Source organism: Hyposmocoma kahamanoa, unplaced genomic scaffold (assembly GCF_003589595.1).
Source record: "Hyposmocoma kahamanoa isolate Upper Pololo Valley unplaced genomic scaffold, ASM358959v1 86, whole genome shotgun sequence".
Classification (NCBI taxonomy): domain Eukaryota; kingdom Metazoa; phylum Arthropoda; class Insecta; order Lepidoptera; family Cosmopterigidae; genus Hyposmocoma; species Hyposmocoma kahamanoa.
The window spans coordinates 17,038,770-17,054,493 of NW_020654289.1; the positions used below are offsets into that span (position 1 = coordinate 17,038,770).

At 35.7% G+C, this 15,724-nt stretch overlaps 1 protein-coding gene across 5 annotated transcripts in view; it reads right to left on the minus strand.

The window, feature by feature from the left end:
* The window catches only part of LOC113234812 (protein unc-13 homolog B), a 403,601-nt gene that overhangs the window by 94,202 nt on the left and 293,675 nt on the right, over positions 1–15,724 (minus strand). For 3 of the 5 annotated variants that reach the window (XM_026470307.1, XM_026470306.1, XM_026470305.1), the window contains exon 1: positions 223–1,550. The exons of the other annotated variants lie outside the window; for them this stretch is intronic. In XM_026470307.1, coding sequence (XP_026326092.1) covers positions 223–1,434 — 1,212 coding nt within the window. In that variant the 5' untranslated portion in view covers positions 1,435–1,550. Of the gene's footprint in view, positions 1–222; positions 1,551–15,724 lie in introns of those variants that run through there. 5 annotated transcript variants of the gene reach the window in all.

Genomic DNA, 15,724 nt, shown 5'->3' on the forward strand with positions numbered 1-15,724 from the left:
ATGTATACTAATCACATAATAATAATGGTTAACATTGTATTGTTATAATTGAGAAGCGGATTGAACTTTTATTTTAGCAAGGGTATTGAGTATTATCAGTCTAATTAGCAGTTTTGCTTTCAGAAAATTGTAAAATTTGTCTGTATACTGTGTTCCTTAAGCTTGTTAATAAATTTAACTCTTAACCCTAATTTCATGAAACTTTTGCATAAGATAACTTACACCGGCGCTGACTTTATCCTTCTCGGTAGATGGAGTCGTCGCAGCAGGTGTTTCCGATGTCTTTTCTTCAGCTTTGCGGTCCTTTAACGCCTTAAGAAGTTTCCATTTACTTCCCATACCTCCCGCTGCACCAGCGTCTTGTTGCGGTGGAGATTCTTGAACAAGCTCTGGCCTTGGACCTTCGTGAATTTGAGGCATGTCGTAATCATCAAGTTCATCTCCACTTTGTACCGGACTGTCAGGCCCTGAAGTTTCTCCGGAACCTGAATCCGCAAACGACTTGTCATCTTCATACTCTTCTTCTGGCATTTCCTGTTTATCTTGGGTATCAGAATTGTCCTCAATAGCTGGAAATGTAGTTATATCTTTCCAAGAATCTTTTACAGGAGTTTCGTCGTATTTATCCTTCACGGTCGCCGTTTTAAGTTTCAGTTCTCTCAGGACAAAACCCATTTTTTCTTTCAAATTGTCATCAGGTTGTTCTAACTCTTCATAATCTTCTGGTTCTTCAGCCAAAGTTAATTGTCTTTCAGCATCAAGTTGCGATTGATGTTCCATCTCTTCAAGTTTTCTTAATTCATAACAGTACCACTCATCTTCAGAATCAATACTTTCTTCTGTACTTTGTCTTCTTGAAGAAACACGAGAGCCACTTCTCCAGGAATGTGTACTTCTGCTATCATCATCATCGTGTTTGTTAGGTATTTCTAAGCTTTGCTGATGTCTTGGTTGAAATTTGTTCTGTATACCTCGATTACTTTGGATAGATGGACTTCGTTCTGATATAGCTTGACTTGTATCCTCCGGCACTGTCGAACTTATTATTTCAGGAGTACTTTGCTTTCGGACTTTCTTTTCCTTCTGTCTTTGCGGCAATTCTTCAACTACTTCATCTTGTGGTTCCACTTCTCCTTTGGGTGGAGAAATTTGTTCGATTTGTTCATCAGATACAGATGTAGATTTTCGAAGTCGATATTTGCCTAAAGCTCTAGATACAGCAAATTCTTGTGAACTTCCACTGTATGACTTATTGCTTTCGTTTAAACCTTCATCAGAAGTTGTTGATGCCTTTTTGACATCTCCAATAGTAGCAAACAATGACGCAGGAGATTGAAAGTCTTCTTTATTTTCCTCTTCAAATAAATCAATATTTGATATATCAGTATCTATATCTAACTTTTCCAATTCCGGTATTTTACTTTCTTTCTTCATTTGCGAAACACGTGCAAAATGGAAGTCTATGTCATCGCTCTTATCACGTGGTAAGACGGTACTTGCAGGGGCAAACTTTTCAATTTTTTCGTCTTCGACATCTTCTTCAGTAAAATCTAATCCATGCTCTTGCTGCTCTTGAATCATTTGCTGTTGTTCAATTATTTCTTGATTATTTATTTTTCTTTGTTTGGGTTTTGGAGGTACCTTAGCAAACAAATTCCCTTCGTGCGTTGTATCTGAGAATACACTATCACTGTCTTCAGATTGGGCGCTAGATCGACCACCAGACCACTCTGTTTCTGAAGTTTCAGGATCCGATAACGATTGATGACTGGCCTGATGCTTTCGTCTCGCTTTTTGCAGCAAACCAGACATTGAAGCTACCAAATGATATTTCTTTTTTCTTCGTTGAGCTGACAGTAATCGTTCTTTCAATGTCTTTTCTTGTTGTTGTTGATCTACTGTATCAACACCAGCCGGTAAGGAATGTGATCTGTGCTTTTTAGGTAAGTGGATGTCAGGTAACCATTGACTAACGGAAGACATCGCAGATTTCAAAGAAGACGTTCTTTTTGGTTTTTTTACTTGTTTATCTTGACTATTACCCTTCAAATTGCTCGATATCGATAAATATCCTGACTCCGACACTAATACACCACTGGAATCTACGTATTGTTCTTTTCTTAAGTGATCTGTAGCCATCTGTTTATCATATTCCTGATTCTCATACATAATATTACCATTACGTTGGTCATATTGTTGCTGCTTGAAATATTCTTGTTGTAATTGATTTTGAAATTGTTTTCTTTCGGTTATGCTTAGTGAACGTGATTTTAAACTGGACGTTTCCATTGAGCTACTAGGAGATCTACTGCCTCCTTGCCATGAAAGTTGATCTTCTAAGGAAGTTCTTTTTGGTGAGTCGTATCTACTTGAAGTTGGGTAGTACGACAAAGCATCAGTTAAGTTACCCTGGGGGTATGCGCCTCGATGGGCTGCAGCTTTAAACCCATTTTGGAAAAAATGAGAATCACCTGCGCCAATTGTATTCGCTCTAGTTATAGGCCTTTTATTAGTGTTTGGCATGACAACGGTTTGCGCATGATAACTAGGTTCTGGTGGGTATGAATCTACTACAGGTCTTGCAACAGATTCAGCAATTTCATTTCTATCTAATAATTCGGAAAAACTTCTATCTTCAGACGGCATTCCTCTAGGAGAACTATAAACAGTTGTAAACAGTGATTGTCTAGTTCCAGCTACGGAATATATTGACGGTGCTTCATTCCCATAGTAGTATTCACTCATATTACTTATCTGTGTAATATGACCATCAAGTGAAAATGGTATGTCGCTTTTCATAAACGCGCTATCAATTTTTCCTTGTAGCTTACTTAGTTCTCGAGAACTGATTTCTTTGGCCAATTCGGCTTTCCTCAAATTATAATCACTTTTCATTTTCTCGTAAGCATAAGAATCAACCAAGGTTTCTAGATATGGCTTACTGTCCACTTCATACGTCATTCTTTGTAATACTTGAGGTGATGAAGTTCTCAATTTATGCGAGTCATGACTTCCGTGGGCAATCCTCCCTGTTTTTGGTGAACCTGGACTTTTTTCAAGGCTAGACCAACCGCTCATAGAAGATAATCCTGAATCAGATTTTGCAGCCACAATATTCGTCGTGTCTCTTTTTATATGTTTCGGTGATGTTTTAGGAGATTTTGGCGAACGCGGACTTAGTCGCATTCCATCAACTGGTATTGTACTTGTTGATAGCATAGATTGATGAGTTGTTAATGAATCATTATTATTTTCAATAGAAGCAAATATGTCTGCACCGTTAGGTGGTGCTGGAGGCGGTGGACTTGGCGATTTCACTAATCTCCTCTCATCAAAATTCAAATCAAGTCTGTCATCAGCAGGCCCATTGTATATTTCGTGGATAGACAATGGCGAATTTTGTTCTGAACAGTTTTTATATATGTCACTTAATTGTTGAGTTGCGCTTTTTGTAGAATAAAAACTTTGTCTTGAATCGGAATGTTGATACGTTGAACTGTATTCGAATCGATCCCTTGATAATGCACTGGGAGACTTGTTTGCCTTAGCAGCATTTATTTCGGCGTTAGCCACTGCTGAACTGTATGCTAGTCGACCAGTAACGGTAGTGTATGGCTCTGTAGATGTTCTTTCAGGCACAAATTTTCTTCGAGGAGAAAGCGTAGATGGTAGATACTCTAACGCTCTGTCAGTCGCAGTATTATCTGTTAGTGACAACCTTGATGGAGATTTTTCCCTCGTAATATTGTCTTTAGGTATTGATAGCATGATATCGTCAAAACTCTTTATCATTTCGTTGATACCCCAATTTTCACCACCCGAGTAAACATTTTTGAGTTGCTCGTTTATAATGTTACCATCTTCAACGAGTGCTTTCGCCTCTATGTCCCTATCGTGTTTTGATATTTTTGGATCAGGACTAAGAAGCCTAGTTTTCAAGTCTTTTAACTCTCTCGAATCTTTGTGTAATTGGGTTGTCAGCCTATCTAATTCATGTAATTTCTCTACTGTCATTTGATCTATTGTACTTAAGGTAGATAAATGCACCAAGTCTCTTTCGCTAATACCAGATCCTCCTTGCATTCCTCGGTAATCTTTATAATCTGTTGCACTATAAACTTGTCTTGAACTCGCAGGTACGATTTCAACTTCAGTTTCTTCTGGTGCCTCCCAAATCATATCTAACTGTGATGCTGGTCTCTCAGTCTCCTCACAAACGAGATCGTCTCGATATGCTTGATTTAAGCTTTTGTAAAATGCTTCATTTGATTCCATAATCTCCTCCTGCGGGTCTAACAGTACAGAACTTCGTCCAATATCCAGACCTTCTTCGATACCATCTTCGACAGTGCCATTGCCTAATATTTCCCTAATTACTTCTAATCGACTTATCGGATCCCTGGAAGTAACTGTACGACATGTGTAAATGTCGAGTAAAGTTGATATTACACCCTGTTGATCTGCGAGTAATGATTCTAATCTTTCGAGTCGCTCCCACATCCTAACATACTCTTGGCTAAGAAGGTCAAGCGCTCGCCAAGCGTACTTAAGTTCCGTTTCGAGGATGTTAAGACGCGTGCCAAGACGCTCCATGTAGTCGCTGATGATGTAGTCTCCGGAATAGGGGGGCAGGTCGGGAGGCAGAGCGAGGGAACCGCAAAACGACCTTCCGTCGTCCATATCGACCTCTGCAACCCCACTCCCTCCGCCCACGCTTTCCTCCATCGCGTCGCTTGCGCCTGCCCCAGCATTGTCGTGAATATCGCGCATCATCTTCGGATCGCAAAGTGGGTTGCACAAAACATTGTTCACTATGAGTCATCCCATATCGTTTTACTGTTCACACATTGGTCACGAAACAGTACTGTATCATAGACAGTTCTTTTCATATTTATTTTATCACTCACAATTTTAGATAAGCATTGTCTTTTAGTTCACTTTTTAAACAACTATTTAATTTCTTTTGACACTGTATAGGTATACTTTGTACTTCGACGGAATGAAATTTGATAATTTTTACATCAAAAATATACTTTGATCTACACTTATCACTTTACTGCAATGAGAAAAAATATATAACTTCTGTTAAAACCACTGATTTGGACATAACCTTAGTTATGTGCACATCAGTGAAGACATGAGGGAATGGAAGTACCTCAACAAAACATGTTAACTTCATGCATAAACAGAACCTTCCGTGTCTTTAAAAAAAACTACGTTATATCTTAAAATAGCTTCAAAGTCAGTTTCTCGCTATATTCTAAGAAAGTTGACATGTTAAGGTTGGAGGCAGCTAAGCGGTTCAAATTCGATTCCACATGAGCTATATCCTCAGAGGTGGAAGGCGTAGCCGGCGGGAAGGCAAAAGGATAAAATTGAAGGAAAATAATGCCGGATTAGACCACCGCTTCGCTTGGATTACGGTCAGTTATAGGATCATAAAAAACGATCGAGTACGTTTAGTGCCCTCGAAACCACGTGACAACAGATTGAAGTTTCTACTATCTTCTATTTTTATGGTTAATATCAGTCAATACTCAGTGCGTTTCCGATGAGACTTATCAAAGTAACGTTTGAAATTTCTGTTTAACACTCTCTAGATAGTACTATTAATTTTGTATCACCTCACTTTAGATGTACAGAGAAAGTAAGTGATCTCATGTAAATTTCGGCAGATAACACAGATGCCAGCAAAATGCCTCGAGGCATTTCCTAAACAGTAGTTGCTTTGATATCATAACATGCGAATAAGGTATGCTTTTGAGATAGAATTTTGCACAAATAGTTGCACTATCCGAGAAGTTTATTGTTAAACGCAAATTAATTCACAAACTACGAACGTGAAAGCCTATCAAAAGGCTTTAGTAGTCTATTTAACGTTTTACTTCATTGCCTAGCAAATTTAGATCACGCGTATACATATTTTTAATATTTTAAATGCAAGCACTTATTTTTAAGGGTGTAAATTAACCAGTCGAAATAAAAATACAATGAGTGAATAATATACTATGTGAGAATGTTACATAATTTACAAAATATTATTAAGAATTGAATTAAGATTCATTAAAGTGCTGAAGATTTACGTATAGCAAAATGATTTGTAAGGGTGCGTACGAATCTGGCGAATGCGCCCCAAATGCTTGTTTGCGAAAGGCTCGCGAGCTGCGCACTTGCATTAAGTAGTGCGATCTGTGTGCGATCCGTTCGCGTGCCGTTCGCGTGCCGCTCGCGTGCCACTCGCGTGCCGCTCGCGCGCCTCATACACTTACATGTACACGCTTATAGTAGCGCGGCTATGGCACCACTGTGTACTAATTTTCATACATTATTTAGAAGCGCAGTTGCAGCGCCAAAGTCGCGACACGCGCGCCCCACTTTTGTAGTCACAATTAGTTAATTAAAATTAACGAAGCGCTACAGACGTGTGAAGGCGCCCTTATAGTAAATAAATTAAGTCAACAGTTTCGTGTTTATAGGAGTGCCCGAGGTAAAGTCATATTCCGGTTGCATAACTAGTGACTTCGAATAGTTGTTATTCTAGTCACTTTTTGCTCATATAAAAATTAATAATTGAAAAGTATTTAAAATCCACAAATCACAATTGATAATAGTAAAGGAATTTAAAGACACTCCAAAAATCCATGAAATTCCTAAATTTTTTATATTTATTTATTCATTAGAATATCATGATGTTTTTACTATCTTCATATTCATATGTTTTCTGAAAACACTCCACCGGTTTGTTATTATTATTGATACTAAAACATCCGCAACAGGCATATAGTAAAATTAGTAAGATAATTAATGATCCCGTTTTCCGCATATATAGAGCTTATAAAGCATTTGTGAACGTTTGGACATTTATCCCCGCCATACGTATTTAAATATTGGTATAGACAAGCTAAATATGTTAAATATTTAAAAAATATATTGGTAATTTACAGTGTATTTTCTTTAATTGGGACAGTATGGGTAAATCTGACTAGATAGAGGGAACCTGTCTTACGAATCATTAATTCTTTTTTATGAAAACAATTTTGGTACAGTAAATTTTTTTGGTCTGTAGTGAGTTATCCATAAAAATGAATACATTTTTTATTACCAATTTCTGCTATTCCAATTTTTTCTCCCAATACAATAAAGTGATCGTTACATAATACTAAGTTTATCATAATTTAAAAAAAATCTCAATTTTATTCATTTTGTATGAATAACATTCTGTTCAATTTGACTAACATATGCAGTCCCGGTTTTTTTCTTTCAATACATTGTAATGATCCTTTGATGACACTGAGTCGATCAGCACTGAAACAAAATCAATTTTATTCCTTTTTATGGGCAACTCACGCTTGACCAAAAAATTTATTATGCCAAAATCGATTTCACAAAAAAAGACTTATAATGGTTTTTAAGACAGTTACCCTGTATCACCTATAGTTTCGGATTTCCCCACACCGACCCATAAATAACACACACTGTGTTTTTTATGTATATACATGTGTAATATTATTGTACCATTTTTTTTTTTTTGTACATATTATTCAACAGTGTCTGTATAGACACTGGTTCGATTCCTGTCAGGTCGAAGGAATTTTTCTTTGTGACACAATTCCTAAATGTTATTTTTTAATTTGATGGTTATGTTATAATTTGACCCCGACGTGATTCGAACACGTAACCTTCTGAAGTGAGATCAGACGCGCTACCTTTGCGCCACGGAGTCGATTCAAATTCAATTTACGTTGCACTTGGAACTAGTTACGAGAACGCTTTGAATATTCACAAGAGATAGCTAATGTCAACGTTTAAGTTTATTAATGAATCAAATATTGACTCATATGAAGGCGTAATTGTCATGAAATAATTACGACTTTTTCATATAAAAACCTACATCAAAGAATATTTTTTCTACTACTCTTCTATGGGGTACACTTATTTTTTTAAAGAAATAGGAATAAACAAAGCTGTATTCCGTACAATAGTATTTCACCTCCGAATGAGCAAAAACAATATTGAATAATATATATTTTAATAGTGGAAGTAAAAATCCAGTTCACATCACACTGTATAGTCAAAATACTATATTAATTATTTAGTTGTTGAAAAACAGCTTTTCTACGCGCCATTTTGATACATACCCCAGAGACTACTAAATCTGTTCATTATCATTTCTTCATAGCCCGAAAGTAATCGAAACACATTTTTTATGACGCGAAAACTCGTTATGTTTAGGTTTAAAAAAGTCTTTAATGGAATAAGCGTTTAGATTAATGTAAGATGTTTTTTACTCTCAATTTCATTATATTTTGTGTAAAAGATACGAACGAATTGCTGTTCGATCTTTTAATTTATATAAACGTTGACATTTTTGTTACCAGAAGAAAAGTTTACTACACTCAAGTCATAAAAAGTTATTATAATAAAATCTTCTTTGGACAGAACAGAATGGCATTCGCTACACTAACGAGAGCAGTTTATGATGATGATGAAATAAAAAAGACAGTGACAGAGAGTTTTTAGTTTTAACTGATTTTTCAGCTATAATTTAACTCACAAGATCACATCGCTAGGTAACTTTCAACTAATAACTTTTAATGCTTTGTTTCGTGAAGTATGTTTCTTACATATCTTTATAAGCAATCGCATTTAAACACGTTAGCGTAAAAGGGAGTGAGATCGGTTATTATTATAAAGAATAACTTCTTATCGTCAATATTAATGATGTCGCCTCCTATCATCATTCAACCATACGACGGCCACTGCTGGGCATATATATAGTCTGTCTTTTTTAAGATGGGTTCTTGTTTTTTTTATGATGTGGCGAGACGAACAAGTCATGAACAGGCGTGTAGCTTACCATCAAGTCCTGACGCCTGTCCATGACAGTTGCAGTGCCACTCAGAGCTTTAAATCGCAAAGATCTGAGGGGCACCGCCACTGCGCCCGTCACCCTGAGACATAAGTTGACAACTCCCATGTGCTGTAATTTCACCAGCATCCAAAACCAGAACACAGTAATGCTGACAATACTGTAATAATACTCTGGACCAACTCTTTCACAAGGAGCCCAAGGACCTGGGTGTAAAATTACAGATCATTGCTCAAAAGTGTTGCCCGCTTGTAAGCGGTTAATGATTGTAGTCGACAAATATTCTTCAGACTATCGACTACATATTGGTCAAGCTTATGCAATAAATAGCCCAACTTTTAATCATTATCGGCTCGTTATTCCACCAACTGCTGGCACAGGTTCATTTGAATCATCAATTAAACACTAAAAGTAAATAAAAATAAAAATCACGGCCGGGACCTTTAAAAAACCAGTTGGTTAGTTTGAAAAAAATATATATACGCGATTTAGATGCGAAAAATAACTTTTACAAAATAACTTTTTTTGTAGTTCCAATGTGTAACGATCGCGACAACCTAAGAGAGATATTATAATGAAAATTCATTAAAAAAACCTAACAACCAGGGATGATGAACAAAAGAGTTATTATAGTCAAAATAATGAAAAGTACTCACACAAACAAAATTCTAAGTATTTTATTTTTTTTATATTAACTTCCTTTAACTAAACTCTCTGACCTTAGTAACAAAATCTACTTTGTTTAATTTATATTTTGCTAGGAAAGGAGGTGGGAAGTGGGAGAAGATCCCTCGTATAAAATCTTATGTTTCGAAATGATTACTCAAGAAAAAGTCCAACGCAAATACTACAAACAGAAAACATATTTGACCTAGTAAAGAAACAAAAACATCTTCCTAGGTCTGTGCTTTGTATATATATGTCTATAAAATACTACATGAGTACACAGTCACGGATTTTTTTTCTAAATCACCCAATAAACAAAAACGACGCATCCTACAATGTTTTGATTCAAGGGCCCGCTCCGTATCGGTTTTCGATAAACCTTTTTAGCTTAGCGACGTTGGGTTCTCACTGTGAATAATCCCCAAATGCCTTTCGGATACTTGGGCTTGGTGTACTAAGATAAATTCTTCTGTTTACGAAACGAATTTCATTATTAAGGTTGCTAGAAGAGACAAACTCCATATCTTTCTACGTTAGTTTTGATTATAGTGACCTGCCCTACCTACTAGGGCAGGGCACGCTTACTTCCCGATGCCGAAAAACGACGTCTGTCCAGTTCCCAATAACCTAACCGGGTAGAGGGACCGGAGGATATCTAGCTTATCCTGTACTAGCTCTCCGGGCTAGTGCCGGAGATGCCAGTCGCAGTGTCCTGCGATAATGTCCGGACATAGCTTCCAACTTAAAGGGCAACTCACGTACCCCGCGCGTCTCCTCGCTTCAAGCCCTCAACTAGACCGCTACTAAGACGCGCTAGCTGCTCACGAGACAGATGCCCAGGAAACATGCTAAACCGGGGCAAACAAACATGTCCGTCTCTGCAGCTAACCACAAACCCCAGCGAGTCCATACTCAGGTCCGGGTCCGCCAGAGACGGAAAGGCGTATCACTGGCGGTGGGCTTGACCCGGATGCCCGCTGTACCCTGGTCTTGCCGTCGAGCCCGTAGTCTCTCCGGAAAACCCTATCTCGGTGTAGATAGGGACAATTAAACTTACAGTTTAAGCAATTTAAGTTGCAGGCCTCGTTTAAACGGGTCTCCCTACGGTAGGATACTCGGAACGCTGTCAAGAGTTTCACCTTTACATAGCTGTGCTATAGCAGTTGGACAAGGTAGTTGTCAGCCTTAATAATGACACTTTCATTATACGGTCGCTTTTGTATCTTTATTTTAGTTCCTTGACAATACTAGCATCATTACGTAAATTGTAAAATTAATAATTTCTGTACAGAGTACTAAAAAAATCGACCTCAAAAATCATTCATGTCTCAAGTTTCAAGTTCTCAAGTTTGCCACCCTTAGGTGGAATATTTTCTTCAAATTTAAATGAGACCACTAATGAGGTACGCTCTTTCCAGCAAAAAAAAAGAATCATCAAAATCAGTTCATAAATGCTGGAGTTATCGCGTAACATACATACAAAAAAGCATGCAATCGAATTGTAAATCTCCACCTTTTTTATTGGTTAATAATGGAAGTAAATTAATTTACTAATCCGCGAAACCGGTGGAAGTTAAATCATGCTGTTTCCCACCCTCTCTCCGTATGAAATAAATAACATAAGCGCAACTACAGTCACAGACACCACCACCGTATAGTCATAGGTGTGTTGCTAACTACGACTTGTTCGTGCCGTCATTTGATATGATAAAAAGACAATTATTATGATTAAAATTCTTAATAAAACTAATTAAACCAAAGAATTTTACTTCGCTACATTCTTTGGCCTAGGCTAGAAATAATGTAAAGTAAGTAGCCAATTGTCTCCCGCGTCACGACAGCGAAATTATGTTAGCGGCAATGAACTAACCAGCATAAAGTTCCTTACCAATCTCCGATTGAAACAGTTGGACGACGGCCAAAACCAGCTCAAGTTTTACTCAACACTAATTGGGATTGTCTGTGCTTGACGCTCTATGGTTTAAAGATTTGTCTTAAAGAAAGTTATAGGTATAAAGGCAACACGGACATTGCAATGAATTTCGCGTCTCTAATTCTGAGTCCATAAAATTCGACACTCGTCATTTTTTTATTTATCATTTGTTGAACCTAGCCCTCCTAAGGCCCCGTATGGTTTCAAATATACATAATATGGGAAGTGATTTATAGTCTGACTTTTTGGAGACGAAGTAAAATGTCAGTAGTTGTCGATAGTTTTATCGATAGATTTTAAACTAAGATAAAATTTAGCCAAAAATGACTGATTTGTGAATGTTACGACTTTGTAATGATTACTAATTGCATTACTGCCTTCTTTGTTCTTATTTTAAAAGTTTTACTTAATCGATTTGATTTTCCACATTGAGTTCAAATGGAAATCTTTAATATATGTATCCTCTTTGTATTTGTCATAAACATATTGTGTCTAAATATAGTGTATGTATGTATGAACTTAGAAAAATTGACAATTCAAAAGAACTTATGTTCAGTAATTGGATGGTCGAAGATGATTCAAATGACACAAGTTCGGATATTTATTCCACAAGCGTGACCAATATTCAGTCGATAGTTGATAGAATATTTATCGACTGCAATCACTACCTGCTCGCAAGCGGGTAGCATTTGATAATGAAAATATCGCAATGAAATTTAGTCCTATAAATATTCTATGTAGTCGGATATTCACAGGAATTTATTGTTAACAGTCCGTAGACAACATACACTAATGCTTCCTGTGCAAAAATCAAAGACGTAATCATTGAAATAACAAAGTAATAACGTTAAATTCACGTACGTAAATTTTTTTTTCAGTGCCACATATGCATATTTACGCTATACCCGAATGACCATATACAAAATCTACAAAAATACGTTTTCCATACAATAAACGAAGGGTACATTTTCTATGGCCTGAGATATGTAATTATATTTAGTATATTTTAATGTACACTGTGCATTTAGTGCTTTTACCGGTGTAGTTTTCTGGGTTTCAGGAGGATTAACGTAATGAAAGATTCCAATTCATAACCTTATTCCGAACGAGCAAGTTATAAAGGTGAATCTATAGTAGTAGACATTGAACAATAACACCGAACTTCTACGTTAAATTAGTATCAAATATTCGAATTTACAAATCAAGTTCGACCTCAAAATTTTATATAAAAACCACCATTTAGCTATAATTAATACACCTTATACGTCAAAACACTGTTACACGTTTTTCAACTCACCCCTTTGTAATTTGAGCCATCTATATTTTATAACGTGCAAAACTGTGGCGAAACAATTTCCTGCCCCGGTACAATTTCTTCCAGGGGGTTGCTATGGTCATATAAATTCTACACCATCTTAGGTTACTTGCCTACTAAAGATTTATGATATCATCTCGCGTATAATTTACACAATAAATTTGTTGCACAATTTATGAATATGGTTTTTACGCGTTAAGTAAACCTTTTAAGACCAGTAAAGTCGCTATTCTGGTAATCGTCTGATCATATTTAGTAAACCAAAATACTGATACGGCTATTGAACAGGTCAGTTTCAAAAACAAAAAACGTCTTTCCATCTCTTTTCCTATTCGAATACCGATCTACGGAATATTAATCTAGTTAAACTTACAATAGGACAATTGGTCTTTGAAATATAAGTAGTTTAGTAGCAATTGAGCTCAGGAGTTTGTCCAGGAAAGTACTGCCACTGTACCTAGTTCTGCAGCAAAGCAAATAATATGAGCATAAATGCGTTCTGGCTTTCAAGGGTTGAGGGTGTTGGTGAAATTACAGGCACATGGGACTTGTCAACTTAAGGTGAGGCAGTTCCCCTTAAATCTTTGCGATTTAAAGTTCTGAGTGCACTACAACTGCTATGAATGGAAAAAATCTTCGTAGATATTTAGATTATTACGTAATCGTACAATACGTTTTGATTTTTTCCTATCAAATACGTTTATATATAGGTAAACAAACATGAATCGTCACAAAACATACATTATGATTGTGTGCTTTAACGCTTTAGTATTTCTTCCTAGAACGCTTTGTCATTGTAAATATTGGTTCCAAGAATAAATAACAAGTATTTATTCTTGGAAACGACTTGTAGCTATAATAAAAATAAAAAAGTAACATAGTTGAAAAAATAGAATTTTTCAAACTGAAAAGATTTCTGAACGCTTAATATAGATAGTAATTTTTTTATAATTTAAATTATTCACGTGACATCCCATAATCTATGAAGGTTTGTTCTTATTTATAATGTTTAGCGTTTATCACATCGTTAATAATAAAATGGCTGAATGGCAAAAGTAAGACTTATGGGAAACTGACAAAATAAAAAAAATAAAAAGTACATTGCACTAGTCAAATACGCCATTAATTCGTGTTAAATATGACAAAACTTTATTTTAAAAATAAATATTAGTTTTAGCGAAAGAAATCACTTTGTTGGATTTAAATCGCGTATATTTGTAATTTTTTCAAACAAACCGGCGTTTCGGGCCCTTTTCCCATGGTCACGGTTGACTGTGTCAAATGAGCAAACAAATATACGCGATTTAAATGTAGTAAAAAATAGTTTCATTTCCTATGTGTAACAATCGCGAAAACTTAAGACTAGATAAACATTAGTTTTATTTCTGTTTTAATTTATTTTGCTAGTTTTCCACAATCTTTTTTTTTTTTTAAATTTCGGTCACTTTATTATGAACTGTGCGATACCCACAATGTTGTTCCTTTATAATATATGTTTTGTCATTCCATAAAAATAGTCTTAGTAATAGAAAACTAAGAAACAAAGTTGTATGAACGATAAGAAATGCCACTAAGAACACGCTATTATATGCACAGACTGTACATACACAGTATAGAGCTCATTATCTACGTACGTTATGTTCGAAACTTCCTTTTTCCGGCAAGTCATCTTCTGTTTATCGAACCGGAGGGAACGCTTGGTTGCACCGATTCAGCGCCAGATGGCGCGCCAGAAGCCGCAGAGGGTGGAAATGAATTAACAGATTTTGACTGGTATTATGTTAAGTAGGTTATAGTTACTAATATAAAGAGTAGTATTATTTTTTGAAAGTATATATTAACAAGATGGTGGAAGGCATTGGACACAGATGCACGGGAATAAGTGATATTATTGGACTCCAGCTAATAACTTAATATAATGTGACACTAAGTTTATGCCTACATTAAAATATCATGGAATCACGCAAGCTATAACAATTATGTCAATAGTCGATCAACTGTGAATTCCATAGCATTTGCGTCAAGGAAAGTTATACAAAGTTGAACATATACATCCGCCATTGCGTTAGTTGTATTGTATGGAACTTTGTTTGAGCGTAATTGTGTAGGGAATATAGACAACTGTTGCCAACCCGCAAAATGTTTGTAGCAGGTACTACTGCCGAATTTCGGTGGAAGTTCCGTTCATTTCAGTTGAAGACGACGTCTCTTATATCATAGTAGGCCACAAGTATTCATCTAGGTTAAGTTGACAGGTGTATCAAAAGCTCTGATTAGAAATGTTAGTGTAACAAAGGCTGTTGGTTCGAAACCTTTGCCTAATTTTGTTTTTGCAGAAGTTTTACAAAATTATATTTTTTTTGTGATTAGGTTATTATTATATTTAAATGGATAATAGAAATACACCTTTTTGTGAGATTGTTTCATTTACATACGCATTTTAAATAATATTTAAATGGAGTTTTTCCGTGTTTGTATGAATAACGTATTGTTATTCCATATATTATGTGTGCATTTAGTAAAATGTAGGTATTATAATGAAGTTATATACGTACCTACGTACGTAAATATATAAAATACAACATTATTTATTGTACAAAAAACTATAAAAAACTTTGTGATTCATGAAATAAATAAGTATTGATAAAAATTATTTTAAGGACATGAGACAAAGGCAATAATAAATAAATAAATATAGTAGAAGATTCAAGAGTAGAACATTTTTTTTGTTTTTATTAATTCATTTTCCATTTTCCTATTTTTTTTGGAAATGACAAACTATAAATAACAAACAATATTATTCGGTTCCATCGCATTTGCATCTCTTAAATTTATATAAGATACATTTTAATGATATTTATCAGTACGGACGACTGTTGCAAATTAGTTTATTCTTCATACTGACGTTATTGTCTATGTTGTAATTGTAATTTTTAAAGTG